Below are 21,353 nucleotides of genomic sequence, written 5' to 3'. Positions count from 1 at the left end.
TTTTATATATCAATTTCGACCGACTACTTAATTGCAGTTGAATAAATATTTGAAGCAGTTCATCAGTGCATTTACTTCATTTAAAGGCCTGTTTTTATCTTGGTTTAAATGATTAACAAAGAATAATGTAAATTAAATCCGAGTTAGCTTGGTTGCCTATAAGTCAGTATGCTCATAACTTCGATAAAATAGATTTCATGTTGAAATGAAGTATGTTCCAATGTAACTGGAACTGTGATGGCAAGAACTTCGAACATATATCCAAGGAAAAGATAGTTGTGTGTATCAGTAAGAAGTAAAGTGTTAAAATACATTTTAATATACTGTCTGATTGTGCCTTATAGTTATCTACATTCATAATAATTTTATTCTAAACCATGGAGTTCTAGGTAACAGAGTAAACTAGTACTTCTAGTAACTTTGGTAACTAGTTTTTTCGTAACGTCTCTCACCAAATACTCGTTATTTCTTGTATTCTAATCCACTAACCTAAAGTAGTAGCTAAAGCCAAAGTGTTTAGTATTATTGTGGACAGTAATCTTCTTCGGTCTCGAATTCCCCTTTTTATCTTGTTAAAAGTGTTTATTTCGGTCGTTATAGTACTGCCCAAAGGTGCTCCATCATCTCACATTGCTTTTAACTTGACTGTCACTCTTGAACTAGGATAATGAGCAGGAGAAGGCCCCATGATGAAGATGATGGCTATGGTAACGCTTCCTCTTATTATTCATTATATTTAAATAAATTTTTAATCTCTGTTGAAATCGAAGATATATGATAATATGCATTTGATAATTTGCTTCAAGCTTAAGTAGGATTTATTTATGAGCACAGCACAACATAAACGTAACATAAGAAATTTCAATCATGCAGAATAGACACCTTCAGTATCCCTTGATCGAAACGTGAACTGCTACTATTTTATCTTTCAGATAGGCCATACAGAAAAAGAAGACGAGTATCAGAAAATCAAGAAATTGAAGACAGACTTGAATCACTCATTCTTCGTGTTGGGGAAAAAAGCACATCTTCTTTGGAATCTAACCTCGAAGGATTAGCTAGCGTTTTAGAAGCTGACTTAAGTACTTTTAGGTACCTTTTGCCAAATATTTATTTTTTATTTCTTTTGGATCTAGCCAAAATATGAACAATTCGCACAACCAAGAACTTTTATTTCAATTTTCAGAATGAAAATTCTACGAATTCTCACAGACTGTGCAATTCGCATGCCGGAAAAATGTACAATTTACACGACTCTGGTTGGTTTGTTAAATGCCAAAAATTTCAATTTCGGAGGTGAATTTGTTGAGTACATGGTCAAAACCTTTAAAGAAGCCCTTAAAGGTTAGTTCAGAATGGCCTGTTCCCTTATTTTTTTGCCTAGGTTTACTGTAAAATGTTAGCCTTAGATCAATGTATTGGCAACCATAAAATGATGTCTATTGAAACTGACCCATACTCTGGCTTTATTTCAACATTTTTATGGATATTAATTAGACTTCAGGTAAAGTTGCCAGGACTTTGATGTATTAACCTTTAATTATATGCAAATTGGTATAAAAGCTTCTGCAAAGAAGGGGTAACACAGATTGTTTTCTATACTATTTTGCAGGTTGCAAATGGGAACCTGCACGCTACTCTCTACGATTTTTGGCAGATTTGGTCAACTGCCACGTAATCAGCGCCACGTCGCTTCTACAATTGCTAGATAATATGATCGATGCTGCCAATGAAGATCCTGTGCCCCAAGTAAGGCTAACTATTCAACCCTCAAGGGCCTTATTCTATAGGAATATATGAGAATTAAATGTTTCGAAACGATGATTACTCAAAAAACCTCATTATCAGTCTCAGCATGTGCCTATATCTTTTTATATTCCAATAGTAGAACTTTTAACTGTAATTTAGACATGTGCCTTGAATAGTCTATGATTAAAAAATGTAGGTTCGCAGAGATTGGTATGTGTTCGCCATTCTTTCCACCCTCCCTTGGGTAGGGAGAGAGCTGTATGAGAAAAAAGAGCAAGCACTAGAACACTTGCTTGTACAAATTGAGGTATTTTTAAACAAAAGGCCGAAAAAGCACCATAATGCCTTGAAAGTATGGGCCAGTGATAGTCCACATCCCCAGGAAGAGTATTTGGACTGTTTGTGGGATCAAATCAGAAAGTTGAGGTAGGTGCTTTTTGTATAGTGGTTAAATTGTAGGGGAAATTCAAAATAGCCATTTATATCAAAAATCCTTTATTAAATATAACTTCTTCAAAAACAAATGCAAAATATATAGACATATAAAGGGTTCTGTGTTGATTGCAATAAATTGAATGTTTTAGGCAAGATAATTGGGCAGAAAAGCATATTCCTCGTCCATATTTGGCGTTCGATTCCATTCTATGTGAAGCATTACAGCATAACTTACCCAGTATTTTGCCCCCACCTCATCATGATTCATACAAGTATCCGATGCCTTGGGTCGTATTTAGACTTTTCGATTACACAGACTGCCCGGAAGGTCCGATTTTACCCGGTGCCCATTCGATTGAACGATTCCTAATCGAGGAACATTTACATTCAATTATTGGTAAGACTAATTATTGTGAAAATCTTGCAGTAGAAGCCTTCGTTTTCACATACTAAACATCTGTATTTTTATATTAAAACCCTAGAGTTTTACTCTTTTTTTAGGAATGTATCATTTGGAAAGAAAAGACTGTGCAGCCCATTTGCTTAACTTCCCCTACAAATTAAAAATCCCCCTTGAATATTGTATTGTGGAGGTAATATTCGCGGAATTGTTCCATATGCCTGCACCTAGATACCTCGAAATATGTTACGGTTCGATTTTGATTGAATTGTGTAAACTGCAGCCCAGCAGCATGCCACAAGTACTAGCGCTCGCCACGGAAATGTTGTTTCATAGAATTGATTCTATGAATGTCTCTTGTTACGATAGGTAAGTTCATTTGATCAACTGCTATTGACGGCCAAGAGCGGTTTTGAACAAACTATAATTCTTAAGAAATTTTTAATATGAAAAAGATCTATTGGTATGCGTTTTTCAGATTTGTTAGCTGGTTTTCGTACCATCTAAGTAACTTCCAGTTCAGATGGAGGTGGGAGGATTGGGACATTTGTTTAGGACTTGAACCGGACCATCCAAAACCCAAATTCGTTAGGGAAGTTATGTTGAAGTGCATGAGGTAACGACAACTAATTTAAAATTTTTAAGCGTAGCTCAGCTATCCCAAGTACGCTGCAAAAGGCAGTTTTTTCTTTTGTTTTTAATTATTAGATTGTCATATCATCAGAGGATAAGGGAAATTTTACCGGCATCGTTTGACGCGTTCATCCCGACCAAACCAGAGCCCGAATACAAGTACGCCAAGGAATCTGAAGCTGGTAAGTAAAAAGTTTCCCGATATTGCTGAAGGCCATCCTGTAAACTTTACCAAAGTAGGTAAAAATCTATATTGTGAGTACTACCCAACTAAAGCCTCATTCACTAGTTTAAAATGTTTTACCATATACTCTACTATTTACTTTATATTGATCATTGACGTAGGTGTATTTCTACTAAATTTGAGAATATTTCATATTTATACCTAAGACTGGAGAAAGATTGCAAACAGTTCTTCACACTTACCAAAGAGTTGTTTCTCATTTGGGTAAACTATTCTCTATAGAATGTCGTATTCAGATTTGAAGATTGTTACCATTTTTTCATTATATTATCGTTTAGATTCTAGTATACAAGGTTATGTTCAATATTCCATAGAAAAATTTCCGAAATACGTATTATCCTTGAATCTTGTATTTGAAGCGTCATTTAATTTTAGCTGCATATACAGGGCGTTCTATTTGAAAAAGTGCAGCGCCCTAAGGGGATATGATCTAATTGATTCTCTGATACTACATATTAAATACGTTTAGGATACTTCTCATCACTTCTTTACGCGAAAAAGAAACGAATGAAAATTCATATAAAAATCACGATACATTTTGTTTATTATTTACTACTTTATTTACACTTGAATGGAATGTTCCTTTTCTCTTGTATTTGGTTCTTCTTGTTTTGGTTTTTCCATCTGAAGCCTCTGATGACTTACTTTTTTCAACTCTGGACACTGTCCCATTCCGCCCAGAAGGACTTTTTCCACCGGTTTTATGGTTCGTTTTGTGTACTTCGTAAGATATAGATGTTAAATAACTTTGGCTTGTTACTGCAGCTTCTGCTATTTTCTTCAGTTCTTTAATAGGTCGTTTAGAGACGCTGAAAGAAGGTCTTCTTCTCATTTTCTCAGTCGTTGTGATTTTCTTCTCGATTTTAACTGAAGGTCTAGTAACTTCTGGCGTTGACGTATTTTCCCTTTCAAGTCCTCTGACGTTTTCTAACGATTTTCTCATTCGACTAACATCAAACAACTCTTTTACCGCCCCAGACTCCTCAAGTGGCCTTGCAGGAGTTTTTCGATTTAAGGTAGGCGGGAGAGATGGTTTCGGCCCAAAAATCTCTTCCTCGCTATAGTCTTTGTGAGGTTTATCAGCGATTGAAGGCTTATTGTCTAGTTTTAACCCTGGTTCTACTAGAAAGTCGTTTTTTTCAGTGGTTTTGTCTATAGATCCGGCCGTAGATGCAGGTTTTGGTCTATTAGTGCTTGATGGTGCTCCTTGAGTGATTGCCGAGATTTTTTGGCTTGCAGTAGTTACTTCTTTTATAAATGTGGTGGGAAGATCGGAATAAGTAGGTGCTACAGTAAATACTTTTGGTGAATTAACAATTACGTCTGAGTCTGAGGTTGATACGTTTGAAATTGTAGTCAATACATTAGGAATTGTAGTAAATCCGATTGAACTCGTAGTAAATATATCTAGAGTTGTGCTTAATACGTTTGAAGTTACAGTTGAAGCTACCGTAAATACATTTGAAGCCGCAGTAGATACTTCTGTAGTCTTTTTTGCAGTTTCAGTTTTTTCAAACAGCGTTGATTTTGTCACCATTTCTAAGGTTGTTTTCACTGCTTCCTCAGTTTTTGCATGTGTAGAAGCCGCTTTTGTAGTCGTTTCAATTACATGAATGTACGGAATAGTTGCTGTAGTAGACTCATCGAGTTCTCTGGTAATAGTGCTCTTTTCTTGGGAAGAAAAAGAACCCATTATAGTTGATGTTACCCCCAGTGTGGGGGGTTGGACTAGTTCTCCCATTGCAGAAGTATCAAATGCTCTTGGAGTTGTTGCTGTGTTTTTTTTTGCAGCGTAAGAAATAACTGGATGTGGCGATGTAGATATCAACTCCCTAGTTGTAGGTTGTCTTTGCCCTGTATTCTTAGTGGTTCTCGGGACTTCTTTCGTCGTATCTTTTACCAACCATTTGTCATTTATGGTACTTGAGGGTGTGGGTTGTATAATAAAGTTTTTTCCAGTGATTGTAGTAGTAAAATGCTCCATTATACTACTAGTATAATTTCTTGTCTGTTGCAAATTCGTTACAACCATCGGAGCAGGAAGATAAATGTTTATGGGCGATATAGTGTAGAAATTTGCTACAATTGTTTGTTTTGCAATATTTCTTTGTCTGTCTTTGATTTGGTTTTCTAAAGATGGGATGAAATTCAAAATCAAATTTTGATTGTTGAATTTCGTGGGTATTGTTAAAATGCTTCTTTCAGTTGTTGTTGTTAATTTTTGTTTTTCCGATCGATGGCTGTTGGTGGTAAGTTTCGTCATAATAACCGAGTTTTCCGTAAATTCCTCCAGTTGCGAGTTTGCAGTGGCACTTAAAACCATCTGGTTTACAGTAAAATTTTCAAGATTAACTGATTTTTCAGTAGTAGATTTTAATGGTTCTTCGAGTTGTTTTTTAGATGGAAGGACCCTGCAACAATTTTTCATATTCATTTTCATTTTGTTAATCATTCGCACAGTTTAATTGATTAGATAAAAGCTGATCATTAGCCAATATTTTGGTTTTCATCGCTTTTAATCGTATGATTTTCTGTTAACAAAACATATTTTATTTCTTACCTGATGGACTCTGTAGTGGACTTCTTCTGAGATATATGATTATTAGTGTTTCCAATAAACCTGTTTTTCTTATAACTCGTAGCAGTTACGTCCAAATTTGAGGGCTCTTGAAATATGCTTGAAGTGAATATATGTCCGGGAAGATCGTAGTTAAAACTTCCTGAAAAATCGTTATTTTTTAACAATTCCAATGAGCAGAATTCTGGATTTAAATTTCTCTGCACCGCTTTTTTTAAAACAAATTTATAGTGTAGTGCGCTTTACAATTTAACAGTTTAAGTGAACTATTTTGAACAGTTTTTTCAATACAAAGAAGTAACGGAATTTTGTTCTAAAATATGCAGTTTTCTTGCAGTTTTTACAATTGTTCTTTGAAAACCTAGGCTGTGACATTAATTTTAAAACATTAATGCATTCTTATCACCGTCAACTGCTTTTTTTTTTAAATAAAAGTGGAACGAAAAACAAACGTTAACGTTTTTTTAATATACTGTTGTCAAGGCGCAATCCCCACGCGCTCCAATCAAATTCGTAGCTAATAATGTCGTTATCGCGCATCTCTGTTTTCATATTACCGAAGAGCTAACGATTTCAGTTGATTTAAATATCGCATAATTGTTGGTGGACGCAATTTAATAAATTTTGTTAATAATTTAAGCACTGGTTTCCAATGTTTAGTTACCTCCTCTGCGTAAATAATCTTTGGAGTATTGTCCATTAACCGGTGATATTATGAATTCCAGATTGACAACATTATGCTTGCTCCTCGATGATCTATGGCGTATTCGTTTCACAGACCACAACGCGAGTAACACCTCGTTTTGATTGGTCTAAAATGCAAATTTTCACATCGAGAAAAAAGCAAAAAAATTTACTTTTTTGGCAATAAAAATGTAATTTAATTTAGATACTTTTATCCCTCGTGTTTTATACTGAATTTTCTCACCTGATACGCCTTATTCCCGTCACAGAATAGTTCCTCCTGTACAAATACATATCCAGCGTAATTTCCATATATTTGCCCCCTTGCCAATAATGCTATGTCCCCGAAAGGTATTCTCGATGGATGTTTACCTTGAGGGTGTAGTTTAGATTTCCTTTTCTATGCGATTTGTAAATTAATACCTATTAACGGAGCAGTGAAAATTCGACCCCTTAAATTATTGTCTCGAATATTTTCCCTGGAAAAAGTCTGCAGTGCGGCTTCTCTTAAACCATTTTCCCAATCCAGTTTCGCATCCAGATGGTTGTAACCACGTCTTTGTGGATGGAAGTTCATTGTGTGCGTTTTGCAGAGCTAAAATTCGGTGTAGATCGAAGAGATATATTGTGTTTTTTTCATTAGAAATATGCGTAAATTGAAAGTACAATAATCCGAATCGTCCTGGCACAGTTGTTAAAGAAATGTGAAATTTATTGAAAATCTCTTGAGTTGAATTTGGTTTACGTCTAAATTCCCAGTTGAAACGGCGCTAAGGTCGTTCAAGGTGTCATAATATTTATACAACATAATGAGCACTTGCCTTTAAGGACAATTTTCAACTTGGAGCCTTTATGAAGTCAGTGGCGTTCTTCCTCCATATGTATACGAGAGATATGGCTTTTCTTTTATAAATAAATAGTTAGGGCCAATTTGAATTTTCGTTACCCCCTTTGGAATACCGGTTTGATTTTCGCTGATTAATCAATAGATTTTTGAATTTATAGAGGGAACTTGACGCTCTTAAGTTATAAATGAATTGAAATTCCTACTATTTTAAATTTTTTTCCCTAGAGTAGTATCTAGATAATGAGGAAAGATTATATTAGACAACAAAACTTCATTGACTTAAACAGGCTTGAAAGGAAATTATACCAAAATATTCATTGTACTCACTCTCACCATAACAATAATGATAATCCACACGTTACGCATATTATTTCTCAATTTTAATACATTGTTAATTTTATGATCCGCATAGTATTCTTTTCGCGTACAGCGCTGCACTGAAACAATTTTAAATCATTAGAACTGCCTTAATTACCCCTCTTCATTACACTGGAACGCCATAGATATTATCTGATTGAACATGCAATCTTTGTTGGGTAATCAATTGCTAAAAAGACCGGATCAAGTGGTTACTTTCTTTCTAGAGAGGGCAGTGCAATGTCAGTCATTATTCTATGCTTTTTTGGGTCAAATAATGCATTAGAATATTATGTATATCGGTCCTGAGCACCATCAATGGAAATTCTGATGGTTTTCAGCATTCCTATAGAAATTATTCCCCTTCAAAAGCGATTTTCCAAAATATTCGCATTATTTATGCGCATCTCTTAACATTGACTTACTTATACTGTGTATGTTCGTATTTACAAAATGAAGCAACCTCCGGTCACATTCGATTGCGTTATTAACAAGCGGGTAATAAATATTATAATTGTAGAAATAATTAATTATTAGCGCAAATATTCTAACAGCGATTGCTAAAATTACGGTACTCACTGATTTTCTAAAGAAGCAGAGGCTTAGTACTGAATGGAGTTGTTCAGAGGTTCTGAAGTATTCACTTCCATTCACTGAGTTTCAGCTGGCTTCCAGGGTTTTCATGTATTAACAAAATCTTTGTCACATGTTACGCCACTGAAAAATTATTAAACACTTCAAAATACCATATATGTATGTACATATATGATACATATGTACGCATGAGAAGTCTCTCGAATGGTTTAATCAAAAAATTCCCTTCAAGAAATTCTGTATAAATAGAATTAGTCAAAATTTTTCTGGTTAATTAAAAAATTAAATGAAAATTCTTAAATTCCACAAAAAAAAACGCAATCCATTACATTATTTTCCTTCAGTCAATCTTCCCGGAACCGCCGCCGCTCATCAACTGGTGGTAACCATTCGACAAAAATGCAGCCCTGAAGAGGTCCTTGCTGTCCTCAAAGATCTGCCAAACCCACGATCGGACGAAGAGGCGGATGGGCGATTTAACCCTCTGAAAATCGACGTATTCGTGCAGACTCTCTTGAATTTGGGTTCAAAGAGCTTTTCGCACAGCTTTGCTGCCATTTCAAAGTTCCATTACGTGTTTAAGGTAAGTTGAAGCAAAGAAGGTATTTAATTAGCATAGCAACGGCACTGCATAGGGTCAGTCTCAAATTTTGTAAATTCTTATTTGCAAATTTAAGTTTTTTAATTAGTTCGCATGTACATAGTGTACAAAAAAACTAAGTATGTTCTTTCAAATTAGATTTTGGCAGACTCCGAAGAAGCTCAGATATGCGTATTGCGAAACATGTTCGAACTTTGGCATAATCATCAACAAATGATGGTCGTGTTGATCGATAAAATGCTGAAAACCCAAATCGTGGAATGCTCGGCAGTGGCAAATTGGATTTTTTCTAAAGAAAACAGCGCAGAATTTACCAAAAATTACATTTGGGAAATCCTGCATTTGACTATTAAAAAGGTAAAATTACTACGGAGAGTTGATCGGGGAAGCATTAAACAATATTTGAATTGTAATAGATGAATAGACATGTAATTAAGTTGACTGGGGAATTGACTGAAGCTAGGGAGAAATTGGCCAGAGCTGAAGAATCCAGTGACAGTGAAAGTGATGAGGAAAAAAAGAAAACTGAAGATTCAGAGAAACCTTCAGAAGAAATGGTATACAAGTTGAAAAAACTCAATTATTTTTCTAATAAATTCCTCTTTAAAGGTTGAACGCATGGAGGAAAAATTGGAAGCTGCTCAGGCGGATCAGAAAAACCTCTTTTTGATCATATTCCAAAGATTTATCATGATCCTTTCAGAGCATCTAGTACGGTGCGACACTGACGGAAAAGACTATAACACGCATTGGTATAAATGGACGATTGGGAGACTACAACAAGTCTTCTTAACGGTAAATAAGAATGCTACGGAGTAGGCAGAAATGATTAACTTGTTGTTTCTCTTATTTTAGCATCAAGAACAAGTTCAAAAGTACAGTTCGACATTAGAGACGCTTCTCTTTACACAAGATTTAGACCCTCATATTTTGGAAATATTCCAGCAGTTTGTTTCCTTGCAGGGCTAAGTTGAGTTTAAATGAACATTTTCAGTTTAATAATTTTTAGCACTGGTTTTAAATTTTGATGTTTAGTCAGCCTAACAATTTTTTTTTCGGCATTTCTATAGTATAGTAAATAAATATTTAGTTACAAATGTGCATTTTTTTGTCCTCCATAAACTAGAAATCCTGTTGCGTTTAGTATTCTTCTCGTTATCAAATTACTCTGTCCAAAAAAAAGGAAATCTAAAGAGCTGTTACAGCTTATAACTTCCTACCGGCCAAATTTCATTATGCTTTTATTTGATAAGTTTAGATCTAGTTAAGGCGAAGGATTTTAGATTTAAACATTTTATGTTAGAACTGTTTGTCTTAGACCCCAATACCAAAAACGAGGGTTTAGATTTTAGAGGCGATCAGTGAAAGCTCTCCTATAGAGTCAGTGATCCCTAAAAACCCAAACCAGAGTACACAGAAGAGTCAAAATTCAAAAAACTTAAGCCAGAATTAATCTGATATCTATTACAGAAATAAATCTATGAAATTGTATGTAATTTACAAAAAGAATTTACAGGAAGTTTTCATAACTGTCTTAGATATATCAAACACAGATAACGTTGGGCTGCTATATTACTGCATTGAGTACATGCTTCTCGCATGCCCGAGTTCCCAATAAGTATTAACGTTGTCTATTAAGTCTTAAAAATGGCCGTTAAAAGAAACATCACTATCATTTATCAGCTTCTCACAAAATGCTTGAGAATTGTCAAGACTACTGAAATGGCTTGCTTTGAGTTAAAATGACAACTATGGTATCGTCCTAGGATGGCATTGGCAAAGTAGGAATGCACTTGGATAGAAAATGTTGTTGAATAAAAAAAAATGTTTTTTTAATAACATTTTAATTATAAACCTGACACTACATGTATTATTTTAAACTAAATATATTTAAATATCACGTCTTTCTTGTCTGCCACAGTTTGGAGTTCCATTTTTACTGGACACTGCATCCAATAACTAAGAAATTCTTCTGTATATCCTATTAAAAAGTACATTTTGCTAGGTTTTAGACTTCGGTAAACCAATCCTGCTATTCTGATTAAATTGTGCTGTCTTTTTATAATTATTTCACTAATGAAAGACGCATGCCATGTCCCTTGGACAAACCTCCTTATAAATTGATCTTCAACTGCTGTCTCTGAGGGTCTTAAACCATTCAATACATTTGCTGAAAATGAAAAAATTTCAGAATCAATGATGCGAAATAAGTTGAACAATAATGCTGGTGAAAAACCTTTAAAAGTAGGTTGCAAAAATAGAACTATTAAAAATTCCTCCAACTTACAAGTATTCCAAGAGTTCCATGATTTCGTATGAGCGATAGTATGTGGGGGATTGGCCATTTCGTAAGTCAATGGAAAGTTCCGTCTCGGCGTTATTTTGTACCTTCCGGCCTGATTTTTATCCACTATAGGGGTACAGTAGATTAAGCGCGATGCTACTCTATTGAGTTTATGGATATTGAAGAGTTCTGAGGCCTGAAAGGAAGGAAAAATGATGTTGAATTGCCATAAGTTTTTAATAATTATCATGAAATTTATTTTTGGAGTTATAAGAGTATATCAGACCTCAATTTAATTTTTATATATAACAGCCAAATATGTACGTGTCAATTGGGTTCTACAGGATAAAAACATGTCTGGCTGTGTTTATAGCAAAGATATAGTTGTGGGTACATCTTACCTTGGATACTGTTCCTAGACACATGTTATCTTTTATTGTATCTGCTTTACCTGCAAGAAATGACTATATGTGGATGTTCCTTGACTGGCAACTATAAAAAATACATAAGTGAGATTAGCACAGATTGCTCTCCAACTCTTGTTACTTATTGAAAAATAAAAATAAATAGTTTTTTATTTGCATTATTAATGTTTTGTGCACTCAGTAAATTCATGACACATAAAACATACAGTGAATACTGCTTGTAGATGTATTGTCCAATAGAGCAAAATATGCAAACATTATTTGAGTTTAGCCTACTACATTCACTAAGAAAATGAGTGCCTACTAATTACCAGTTTAAAGGAATTTCAACTGTCAGTTTTATCAGGGCCCATTAGTGGTACCCCACATATGCCTGAAAGAGTTAGGAGTTTGTTCTAAGATCTATGTCATTTGTTCTCTCTAAAAGTAAATTTGACAAATGACCACATCTTCCTCTTCACAATACAAAAGTTAGATGCACTCGTTGCAATATCAGATCGCAATATGACAGTGCTCAATGGTGCTATGTATCTTTTTGTACAAAACTTAATTATTCATTGTGCACTCTCCATACCTTTCAAAGCTGCCTGCAGATAAAATAACATATATATATACATGTCTATCAAGAAAATTAAATATCAAGCTCAAAGAGTTTAGCTCAGCTTTACTGCTTATGGTAAATATGGATTTTAAACCGAAATGGTATAGTACTCACCTGCAACAGGACTTAATTATTAAGTTTAACGTTGATGTGAAGAGACAGTTACCTATAAAAGACATATGAAAAGGTAAAAAACTAGCCCTTCTGCTGGACCCAGAGTTTGCAATTGAAGCAATTGAACTCAGCATATATATTTATATATATATTACCATAATCAGCCCTCAAGCGTATATGCTTACAAACTTTATTTTCAATTAAACTCCAACTCCTCCTCTTAGTCTTTGCCTCTTAAACTTAACCTCTCCAAACTCACCAAAAAATCCATACAAATAACAGTTATTAACAGTTATCACATAACTGTTACATAACTATTATAATAATTAGAGAATATATGCAAGATTTGACAACGATGCCGGTGCCGGTACATGTCATTCATCCCCACTGTTCGAAGCCAAGGTTAATTAGCATGCGCAATGTGTTATGAAAGTTGTAAACATTGTCCAAGTCGGCGTGATAGTGTTTACGCTTTCCGAACTTAGACTATGTTCAGGATGTGGAGTAAATTTACGTCACTCGTAAATATGTATATTACGGTACACAATAAACTTATAAACCCTATGACTAAATTTATGATTGTCGAGTGACTGAATGATTGTGGAGAGCCGAAGATTCGTTCTCACCATGTTAGCCAGTAGAGTCGGGAATGTAAGAGGGTGCGTCGTTGCGCAACCCTGCCTTTTATACCCTCCCGGCTGAACGTTCTGGAACGTCCCACCGCAAGTTCTGGATGCGGTTTTCCCGTCGGTTGTTTAAATCGCCTAGTGAACCGACAGATTGTTCTGGTGCACGTCGAATTGTCATAGTCTGACAGTTGACAGCTTGACGCGCTGCTGGCTCCGCCACAACTTTATATCAAAAACCGATGTTGCATTGTTCTTGTTATCAGTAACACGTTTTTTTTTTGGGCGAAGCGACAATATCAGCTGATCTAAAGTTTTGTTATGATATCATCAGCTGATTGGGAGTCTGTGAAGTTGAAATTATAGAAATGCTGGAAGTTTGCCCCCTTATTTGAATTGTATCCTCCATTTTCAAGTTAAAATATTTCATCAAACTTGTAAAATCATTATATAAAAAATTTAATTGATTACATAGCAATAATTGGTAAGTTTATTTCTTTGCTATTCGTTCATGCCACTTCCATTACTTTTATCTAGTGCTTTGAAACTTCTGTTGTATAGGAGTTAACACAAATCTAAAATAATTTTATAATTCTTGACATTTAATTGAAAAGCTTCAGCATTCTCAATGTGTTCAGATGCCTTTTGGAGTAGAACTGCCATAACATAGACTTATTAGGTTGTAGCTGTCGAGACTACTTCACTTGTTAGTTGAATTCATATTTTCTTTACAATAAAAAATAAATTATACAAATTTTTAATTGTCCAGGACTCATTAAGGCTGGATTGTTGTAACCAATCCCTATAACTGTTTCTTTGATAGATCTATTATAAGGTTGATGTCAAGCAAACCTCTCATTTTCTCAGCGTTAGTTAGAACAAAATTATCATTAGATTGGTAGGGTTAATATAAATTCTCTTAAAAAGCCAATATGCCAATGAAATTTACCTGAACCTTTAACATGAACTACCCAATACGTCAATAACATCCCATGGAGACCAGTACATTAGTGAGAAGTAGTGGTTTATTGACCCAAATTGTATCCTCATTCCTTTTAAATTGTCTTTTAAAAATTTTATTCACAATAGTTCATATTCACTCTCGCACTCATAAATAGGACTTCTAAGAGCTGGAGCAGATTCACTATCACTGTTACTAAGATGACCTGGGAGGCTGATATCTATGATATTGAGGCTTTTGATATTATTTACGGATGGCATCTCTGTGCTGAAATATCCAACATCTGAGGATATCTCAACTCAAATTCTCAATTTTTTTAGATCCATAACATTTCCTAAAAAATTGTTTCTAGCAATTCCAATGATTCCCATCATTGAAATTTGTATACAGGTATCACCAGTTCAAATGCAAACATAGGGATAGCGTAAGTGGGGGAAGGACCGCACAAGGTTTAATATACTTTCGTGGAACACTAATGAAATGGGTCTCGAGAATAGCGATTGGAGGGGGCGGACTCAGTCTAGCCGATGTCTGTGCTTTGATATTTATGTTAATATCGATTTCTCTACCCTTGCGGCAATGGAAATTTGTAAAAATATCAGAGTAAAATGCTCAATGTAAAATAAATTAAAAAAAGATTAATCCATCACTAAAACTTATATCAGTAAAAATTTTGAAATGTTGAGAGATCTGGGCACTGAACTGACTCCGACCGCTAGTCTTGGGACGCACTTCATTGGTCTTTGTCGCTGGTATATTACGCCTTGTGCGGCCTTCTCTCACTTGCATAATCCCTACGATTCTATTTGAATTGATGATACCTGTAGATACATTGTGGAAGATGTTGTGCAAAGGTCAAAAATTTTTTTAGATAGCAGAAGATCACGGGACATCTGCATTCCTACCAAGAGGGTTAAATGATATGGAAACCGACTGGATAAGTTGATAATGTCTTCATTGAACCCAAAAAAATAACAATAACGCGTATGTCGAAAACTTAGAAACATTGCTAAAAAACTTCTAAGTATACATGTCCAAAACACAATTCTCAAGATTTTTTCTTTAGTTATTAGAGAATAAGAGTCAAAATGTTACACTGGTACTCCCATCTTTTACACCTCCCAATAAGGGCACTAAAAACCTCGTTCCAATGTGTTCAAACATCATACCAACTCTGCCGTTTGGGGGTTCAGACGCTAACCTACAACCATTTCATGGATGCGAGTTATGTGGCTGATGTTTTTATGGGCCCCATATTCTGGTTCATAGAAAACTTCACGAGGGCAATAGGCTCTTTGCTTGTCATATCAGTCACTAGTTTAACAGGTTCTGTAGTATTAATAGCCTACTGGCTAGGTATTCCTCATTGGTGGAACAAGAATCCTTATTATTGCATACTTTTACTTCTGCTAGGTCACTGGATTTTATTAAATATAGTGTTTAATTATTATAAGGCCTGGACGGTGCTTCCAGGTTATTCCCCCGAGGGCGAATTAATTTCTGAAGCTGTTAGTATATGTAAAAAATGTATAGCTCCTAAACCACCAAGAGCGCATCATTGCTCTGTGTGTAATAGATGCGTCTTGAAGATGGACCATCATTGTCCATGGCTCAACAATTGCGTTGGATTCAAGAATCACCGATATTTTTATTTTTATATGGTTTACATGGTGCTCGGCGTGACTTATCTCATTTTCTTCGGTTGGGATATAGCCTACGATGTAATATATCTGGGAAAAGATGCCAGTGATGAAGATGGTGAATTGGAAGGACACTCAGTTAAAATAAACAAATCCGGCGCTATTATCCCTGTGACCAACACAGTAATGTTAGACCTCTCATTTTTCGAGGAGCACGAATTAAACCCTCCGGATCACCTTCGTAGGAAGTCTGTAATTTACATGACGTTACTGAACATCGGGGTTTTTATCGCTCTGGGTTGTTTATCTTTCTGGCACGGTCAGCTTATAGCTCGCAACGAAACCAGCATTGAAACGCACATAAACAAAGCCGAGACCCTTAGATTAAAGGGACTGGGGAAGAACTACTTGAATCCATACGACTTGGGGCGCAATGAGAACTGGAAGCAATTTTTGAGCTTAAAGGGGGGTAGAAGTAGGTGGTTGCAAATTTTGTGTCCTTCCAATTACGAGCCTTTCGGGGATGGTCTTTCATGGCCAACCATTTCGTCGTCAACGGGCATTAAAAACCGAGTTGAGTTCGCGAAATGTCGACTAAAATAAGTTTAAGCAGCACCAAAAATTCGTAATTTTAAGTATTTTTGTAAAAATAAGCTGTATAGAATTAAAAATTTGTTTTTTATTTTGTTTGTAAATAATGCTTCACAAGTGAGTAGCGGTTGTGTGAGCGATGGAATTGTACAGTATTCTCAGTTACAGGTTGCTGAGGATAATGTTCGCCCTTTACTAAAAGCTGAGACGAAAACTCTTGTTAATGTTCATTATAAAAACAAGAACTAACCGGTCTTAAGTGAATGAATTGTCAGTATGTAACATGCCGTAGTAGCCGTAATTATAGCAACTTTTTAAAATTTTCAATTCTTCAGTGATAATGATAATCCCAGTAAAAAAAACTCAAAAAAAATCTATCTAGCGTTGAACAAAAATATAGCAACATTAAAATCTAAATTAAAAGTTAATATTTGCTCTTATATTAATATTTTATGTAATACTTCCTTTATTTTATAACTTCTGCGTATTATATTAGTATAGATTTTTAATTTGCCAATATGTATAGCTGGTATAGATTTCTTGCCATGCCTCTGAAAGTACTACGTACAACCCATTTAAATTAGTATGGTTTTTGTGCTGTATTTGGTATTCAATGTAATCCCACAAGTTCTCAATAGGGTTCAATTGCTGCCCAATTGCAGTGGCCAAGGCAGAACTTTGCTCCCTCGACCATTCCGTGGTAAATTTCAATTTACGTTCATGGTCATTACCGCGTTGGAACAGATTTCTTAGGGGCATTACTTCTTCAATACAAGATGATCGGTCAGTACGTCCCTATAAGTAAGGCGATCCATGCGCCCTTCTATAGCTGGAGGCGGACCCATGTTAAAGTCAGATAAACATCACAATCGACCGATCACCGTGCTTCACGGCGCGTGTAATGAATTTTTTGTTCAATTCTGGAGTTGCAGAACTTCTAAGACAAGATAGTCCGATCACTTTAAATTAATTGAATTTAGAATCATCACTAAGAAGTGCGAGCTTCCATTGTTCCGCTGTCTAATTGAGGTGGTTTTGCGCAAAGTTAGGTTTCTTAGATAGAATTTTTTTCGTAGGGTGCCGCCATACATTGTGTCCCGAAACGACATCAAAATATTTTGGAAGGTGGTCAAGTTAAAAAAAATATATCCCCAAAAATTGCTTCATTAAAGGGCTTTTTAAATTTTTTATTTTAAAAAGTTACTATAATTATGATCACTACTGTATGCGAAACGCTCCGAGTATTTCTGATCTGAATCCCTGAAGAATGGCACATGAAGTGATTATTGTTTGCTTATTATACCTAAAATAACCGGTCTTTTTGGTTTAATATCTTTTTTCGTGAAGGAGATTATCTAAGTGGTTTTGTTACCGTTTAGCTTCTTATTATCTGGCCGAGGTTGATCTCTTGTTCAAGAATAGATAACCGAGTGTCAACTATAGTTCCTATGAGGCCACACATTGATTTTTATTAGGTGCACTTTTTTTGATTTTACGCTTTGATAATGGTTCCTTGGTAACAATGGGACTGGGACCTTTATCTAAGGCGTGTAAATATTTGGCCTATGAAATTTTCTATTTTTAACATTTTGATGTTTGTCAATTCTCTTTTTTAGTGGTTTCTTGCATTTTGTGTATTCTCACTGTCATTGTATGATTTTGCTTTTGTAAGTTTTAAACTAGCATGTTCTCCGTCCTAGTCCTACAGCGTTATTGTTAGCAGCTGAAAGAATTTCAATGCAATTATTCTTTCTCAAAGAATCGAGCTCCGTTTGTTCGAAGGGGGCGAAATTTTGCTTAATTTTAAAAGGTTTACTTAAAATTAGTTCTATCACAATTTTAAATTTTTATTGATGTTGCTGTGGTGAATTTTGAGCTGTTTTTTTCTATAGCTCAAATAGTGTTAAGCTGTGAAACATATTAATGAGTTACCGGGTAATTTAGGTCTTTAGAAAGAATCACGGTTTTGGTCCGTGTTTTGTTTCTGTGAGTTGGTTCTTTTGGATAGATTTATTACCATTTTTGCAACTACATTGTTATTATAATGATTATTCAGTCTTAGAAACTCGTTGTTAAGTATTAAGTTTTTCTCCAACGAAGCTGTTTTGAATAGAATCCCACATACGATTTATCGTTTTCAATCAAATCAATAAAATTTCAAAAGGTGAAATTTTTATATACTGCTCAAAAGAATTTATGGAACAAACAATTTTTGAACATAATCTTTATAATCATGTAGTCATAAAATTCTAGTTCCTAGAGTCGCACCACACATTTGGTTCCTTCACCCTCAAACCTCACTCGGTTCTACCATTCGGATCGAAACGAAACCAAGTCCCAATATTCACCGGAGCTGAGATAGGGACATTTCATGAAAAAAAGAAAAAGAGTACATGCAACAACCGACATGATTAAATACTTTCCGGTTATGTTTATACAGTTGAATCTAAAAGGTTTGACCTGTTAAATCAGAAATACTAAAAGTGCCAAGTGGGGTCCCAGAGTGACCCGTTTTTTGAAAATCAAAAATTTGTAATAAATTTATTATTATGTTGTAAACAAGATATTCTGTTTTAAGCAATACAAACGACCTGAGGCTAACATGCCTTCAGTTTGGTAAAACAATAATTGATTTTAACAATTTTACACGACAAAAACAATAATGCGGGGTAATCGGCGACTCCATTTGGTATATGGTGGGTTAAGAAAATTTGCAAGACATCAAAAATAAAGTACCGACATTTTTTTTTTTATATAACAAATGAATCAGATATGAGGATTTGTCAACAATTGTCCTTGTTGGCTAGATTATTTTGAGCAGTGTATTTATGGAATCGTATTCGCTATCTAAATGATGGGATATGTACGTGCTTGTTTCAATAATATTCCACCTGGTTTGTGTAAGAAGGTCTCAATATTAAGCCCTTCGAAATAATGCCAAGATCACTACTACATTTACATAAAAGTGTTTTCAGAATGTAGTAGTTTGGTATTATCAATATTAAATTAGAATCTTGTATGGTGTTTGTAAAAAGTGATAATAATTGTGATTTGATTACATTTAAATAAATGGATAATTACGTAAACAATTGTTTTTTGTGCTTACCTACGTACACGTCAGAATTAGACTTAAATATTTCAAAAACTATAGGAACAATAAACCAAAAATCAAATCATTTTTAAAATTTCAAGCTTCATATTTGCATAGAGATCATATAGAAGTTCAAACGATTTTTTAAAATTTTCTTGGAAGTTTAATCACCAATTAAATTTTCCCAATCAAAGCCCGAATTAACCCGTATATGTATAGGCTGGTCAACGTATATGGTCCACTATCTTATCTCAAAAACCGTAAAAATAAAAAGAATTTTAATATAAAAGTTACTCAGGTTTTTATGAATATTAATTTTATATTTTCGAAGTTGCATGGTAGTCCACAAAACCGTGGTGTGACAAGATTATGTTGTTTTTCTTCCAGTAGAATACCATATAGTTTATTACAGACATTAATTCTTGTTCTAAGTATAAGATTTTTTTATTGCAAAATATGAAAAATGTTTAGCAGTTTTTGAGTTAATTCAATTTAATGTAAAAATCAAAAGAAAAATAAGCTTCTGAAAATTCTAAATAAATTCATAAAGTATTAGTTGTATAGTTTAAAAACTTGTCCATTTAAAAATAAATAGTGGTTTTATTTAAGGATGTTTTTATTTTTTGAATAGAGTTATATAGGGTGTGAAACAAAATCCAAACTTGTCAAATTTCAAGGACCCCAAACTCGATTTTATACCATTATATACAAATATCTATCATTTGAAAGGGAAGTGATTCATTCAAAATTTATTTTCAAAAAGTATGTAGGGTCCCATTAAAAAAAAATCGAGTTTATGACACTAGAAATGTGAAAGCCTTGGATATTTTTTTCCATACTCTGTACAAAAATTTTTGAAAATTAAGAACATACTCTAGAAGAACCACCTTTTGATTTTAAACAAACAAGTTTTCAGGCAAGTCAATGAATACTTTGTAAATTTATAGAAAATTTTCTGTAACTTATTTTTTCCTTTGATTTTCACTTTAAATGGAATTAACATAAAAACTGCGAAAATTTCTTCATATTTTTTAACAACAAAAAATATTTATAATTTCAAGTAGAATTACAGTCTGTAACAAAATATAGGGTACTCCGTTTAAAAAAAATATTTTTTTTTACACCAAGATTTTGTGGACTACTTTATAACGTCGAAAATATTAAAAAATTAAAATTTATAAAATAATAAATAACTTTTATATTAAACTTTTTTTAAACCTTATTATTTTTGAGGTAAGGTAGTGGACCACCCTGTATGTATATGTGACTTAATTGGTTCAGAATATCTGCAAGGTGCGGCGTATTGTACGTTTTATAATCGAACTCTCTATTTTATTTACCATAATTGTGCAATAGGTATACTGGGTGTTCCAAATTTTTTGGGACAACAATTATCTTAAAACCTTATACGGACAGAAGGACCGTTTAAATATAAAATGAATAAAACAAGGGCAGATATATCATTTTAGACATATGAGCTGGCTCAAAAAGCACATTGAGATTAATTTTTTTACGGACGTCCTTCTATATTATCACATTTTTAAATTTTTTTACATATGCTACACCTCGCAGACGGAGACCTATTCGGTGCTCTTTTACCTTCCTAGATCCTTCTTCCTTCGTCAATTGCCTCCATTGAATGTCGCTTACCAGATATTTTATATACGTTGGCAGGCTCACCAATCCTTCCTGATGAAGAGAACTGAGATTACATTTGGAACAAGCGTCGCTTCTGTTTGGCTAGCCCTGAGTTGGTCCGTCTCCAGATCATCCGTTATACAACAGTAGATGCCTTATGCAAAATAGTACCCTTCTTGACATAACCCGTTGTCCTCGTGATTAGCTCATACGGATATTCTGCAGGTGCTTGGATCATCTTAGATACCTGGTCTCTGATA

General features: G+C 34.4%; 4 protein-coding genes across 12 annotated transcripts; 2 read left to right on the top strand and 2 right to left on the bottom strand.

The window, feature by feature from the left end:
• Positions 1-485: 485 nt before the first annotated feature.
• Positions 486-10,219, top strand: Cbp80 (Nuclear cap-binding protein subunit 1). 2 transcript variants are annotated; one of them, XM_066293598.1, is made up of 14 exons: positions 486-707; positions 933-1,092; positions 1,187-1,344; positions 1,613-1,749; positions 1,946-2,175; positions 2,334-2,581; positions 2,686-2,953; positions 3,063-3,200; positions 3,293-3,399; positions 8,866-9,104; positions 9,261-9,479; positions 9,539-9,679; positions 9,732-9,917; positions 9,978-10,219. In XM_066293598.1, exons 1-14 carry the CDS (start codon positions 668-670, stop codon positions 10,089-10,091), a joined length of 2,385 nt encoding a protein of 794 aa, XP_066149695.1. In that variant the 5' UTR covers positions 486-667; the 3' UTR covers positions 10,092-10,219. The 2 variants fall into 2 exon arrangements, with proteins under 2 accessions (XP_066149695.1, XP_066149696.1); XM_066293599.1 differs by having other exon boundaries at positions 487-707; positions 937-1,092.
• On the bottom strand, positions 3,910-8,052 carry LOC136345438 (mucin-3A-like). The gene is made up of 7 exons (XM_066293762.1): positions 7,898-8,052; positions 7,147-7,318; positions 6,968-7,095; positions 6,704-6,851; positions 6,022-6,181; positions 4,107-5,872; positions 3,910-3,947 (listed from the first exon to the last, which is right to left on the bottom strand). Exons 1-7 carry the CDS (start codon positions 7,934-7,936, stop codon positions 3,910-3,912), a joined length of 2,451 nt encoding a protein of 816 aa, XP_066149859.1. The 5' UTR covers positions 7,937-8,052.
• Positions 10,220-10,955: 736 nt separating the features above from the next.
• mRpS24 (mitochondrial ribosomal protein S24) lies at positions 10,956-12,814 on the bottom strand. 8 transcript variants are annotated; one of them, XM_066293611.1, is made up of 5 exons: positions 12,732-12,814; positions 12,547-12,598; positions 11,808-11,898; positions 11,410-11,602; positions 10,956-11,292 (listed from the first exon to the last, which is right to left on the bottom strand). In XM_066293611.1, the coding sequence occupies exons 3-5, from the start codon at positions 11,829-11,831 to the stop codon at positions 11,003-11,005; spliced, it is 507 nt and encodes a 168-aa protein (XP_066149708.1). In that variant the 5' UTR covers positions 11,832-11,898; positions 12,547-12,598; positions 12,732-12,814; the 3' UTR covers positions 10,956-11,002. The 8 variants fall into 8 exon arrangements, with proteins under 8 accessions (XP_066149708.1, XP_066149707.1, XP_066149713.1 ...); XM_066293610.1 differs by having other exon boundaries at positions 12,702-12,813; XM_066293616.1 differs by having other exon boundaries at positions 11,808-11,857; positions 12,702-12,813.
• A 569-nt stretch (positions 12,815-13,383) lies between these two features.
• LOC136345369 (palmitoyltransferase ZDHHC16B) lies at positions 13,384-19,453 on the top strand. Its single transcript, XM_066293606.1, has 2 exons — positions 13,384-13,656; positions 15,005-19,453. The coding sequence occupies exon 2, from the start codon at positions 15,222-15,224 to the stop codon at positions 16,374-16,376; it is 1,155 nt and encodes a 384-aa protein (XP_066149703.1). The 5' UTR covers positions 13,384-13,656; positions 15,005-15,221; the 3' UTR covers positions 16,377-19,453.
• The last annotated feature ends 1,900 nt before the right edge of the window (positions 19,454-21,353 follow it).

The sequence above is a fragment of the Euwallacea fornicatus genome, chromosome 19 (assembly GCF_040115645.1).
Source record: "Euwallacea fornicatus isolate EFF26 chromosome 19, ASM4011564v1, whole genome shotgun sequence".
NCBI classification, from domain to species: Eukaryota; Metazoa; Arthropoda; class Insecta; order Coleoptera; family Curculionidae; genus Euwallacea; species Euwallacea fornicatus.
The sequence above is the reverse complement of the archived record's forward strand: the minus strand, read 5'-3'. Positions and strand labels throughout refer to the sequence as shown.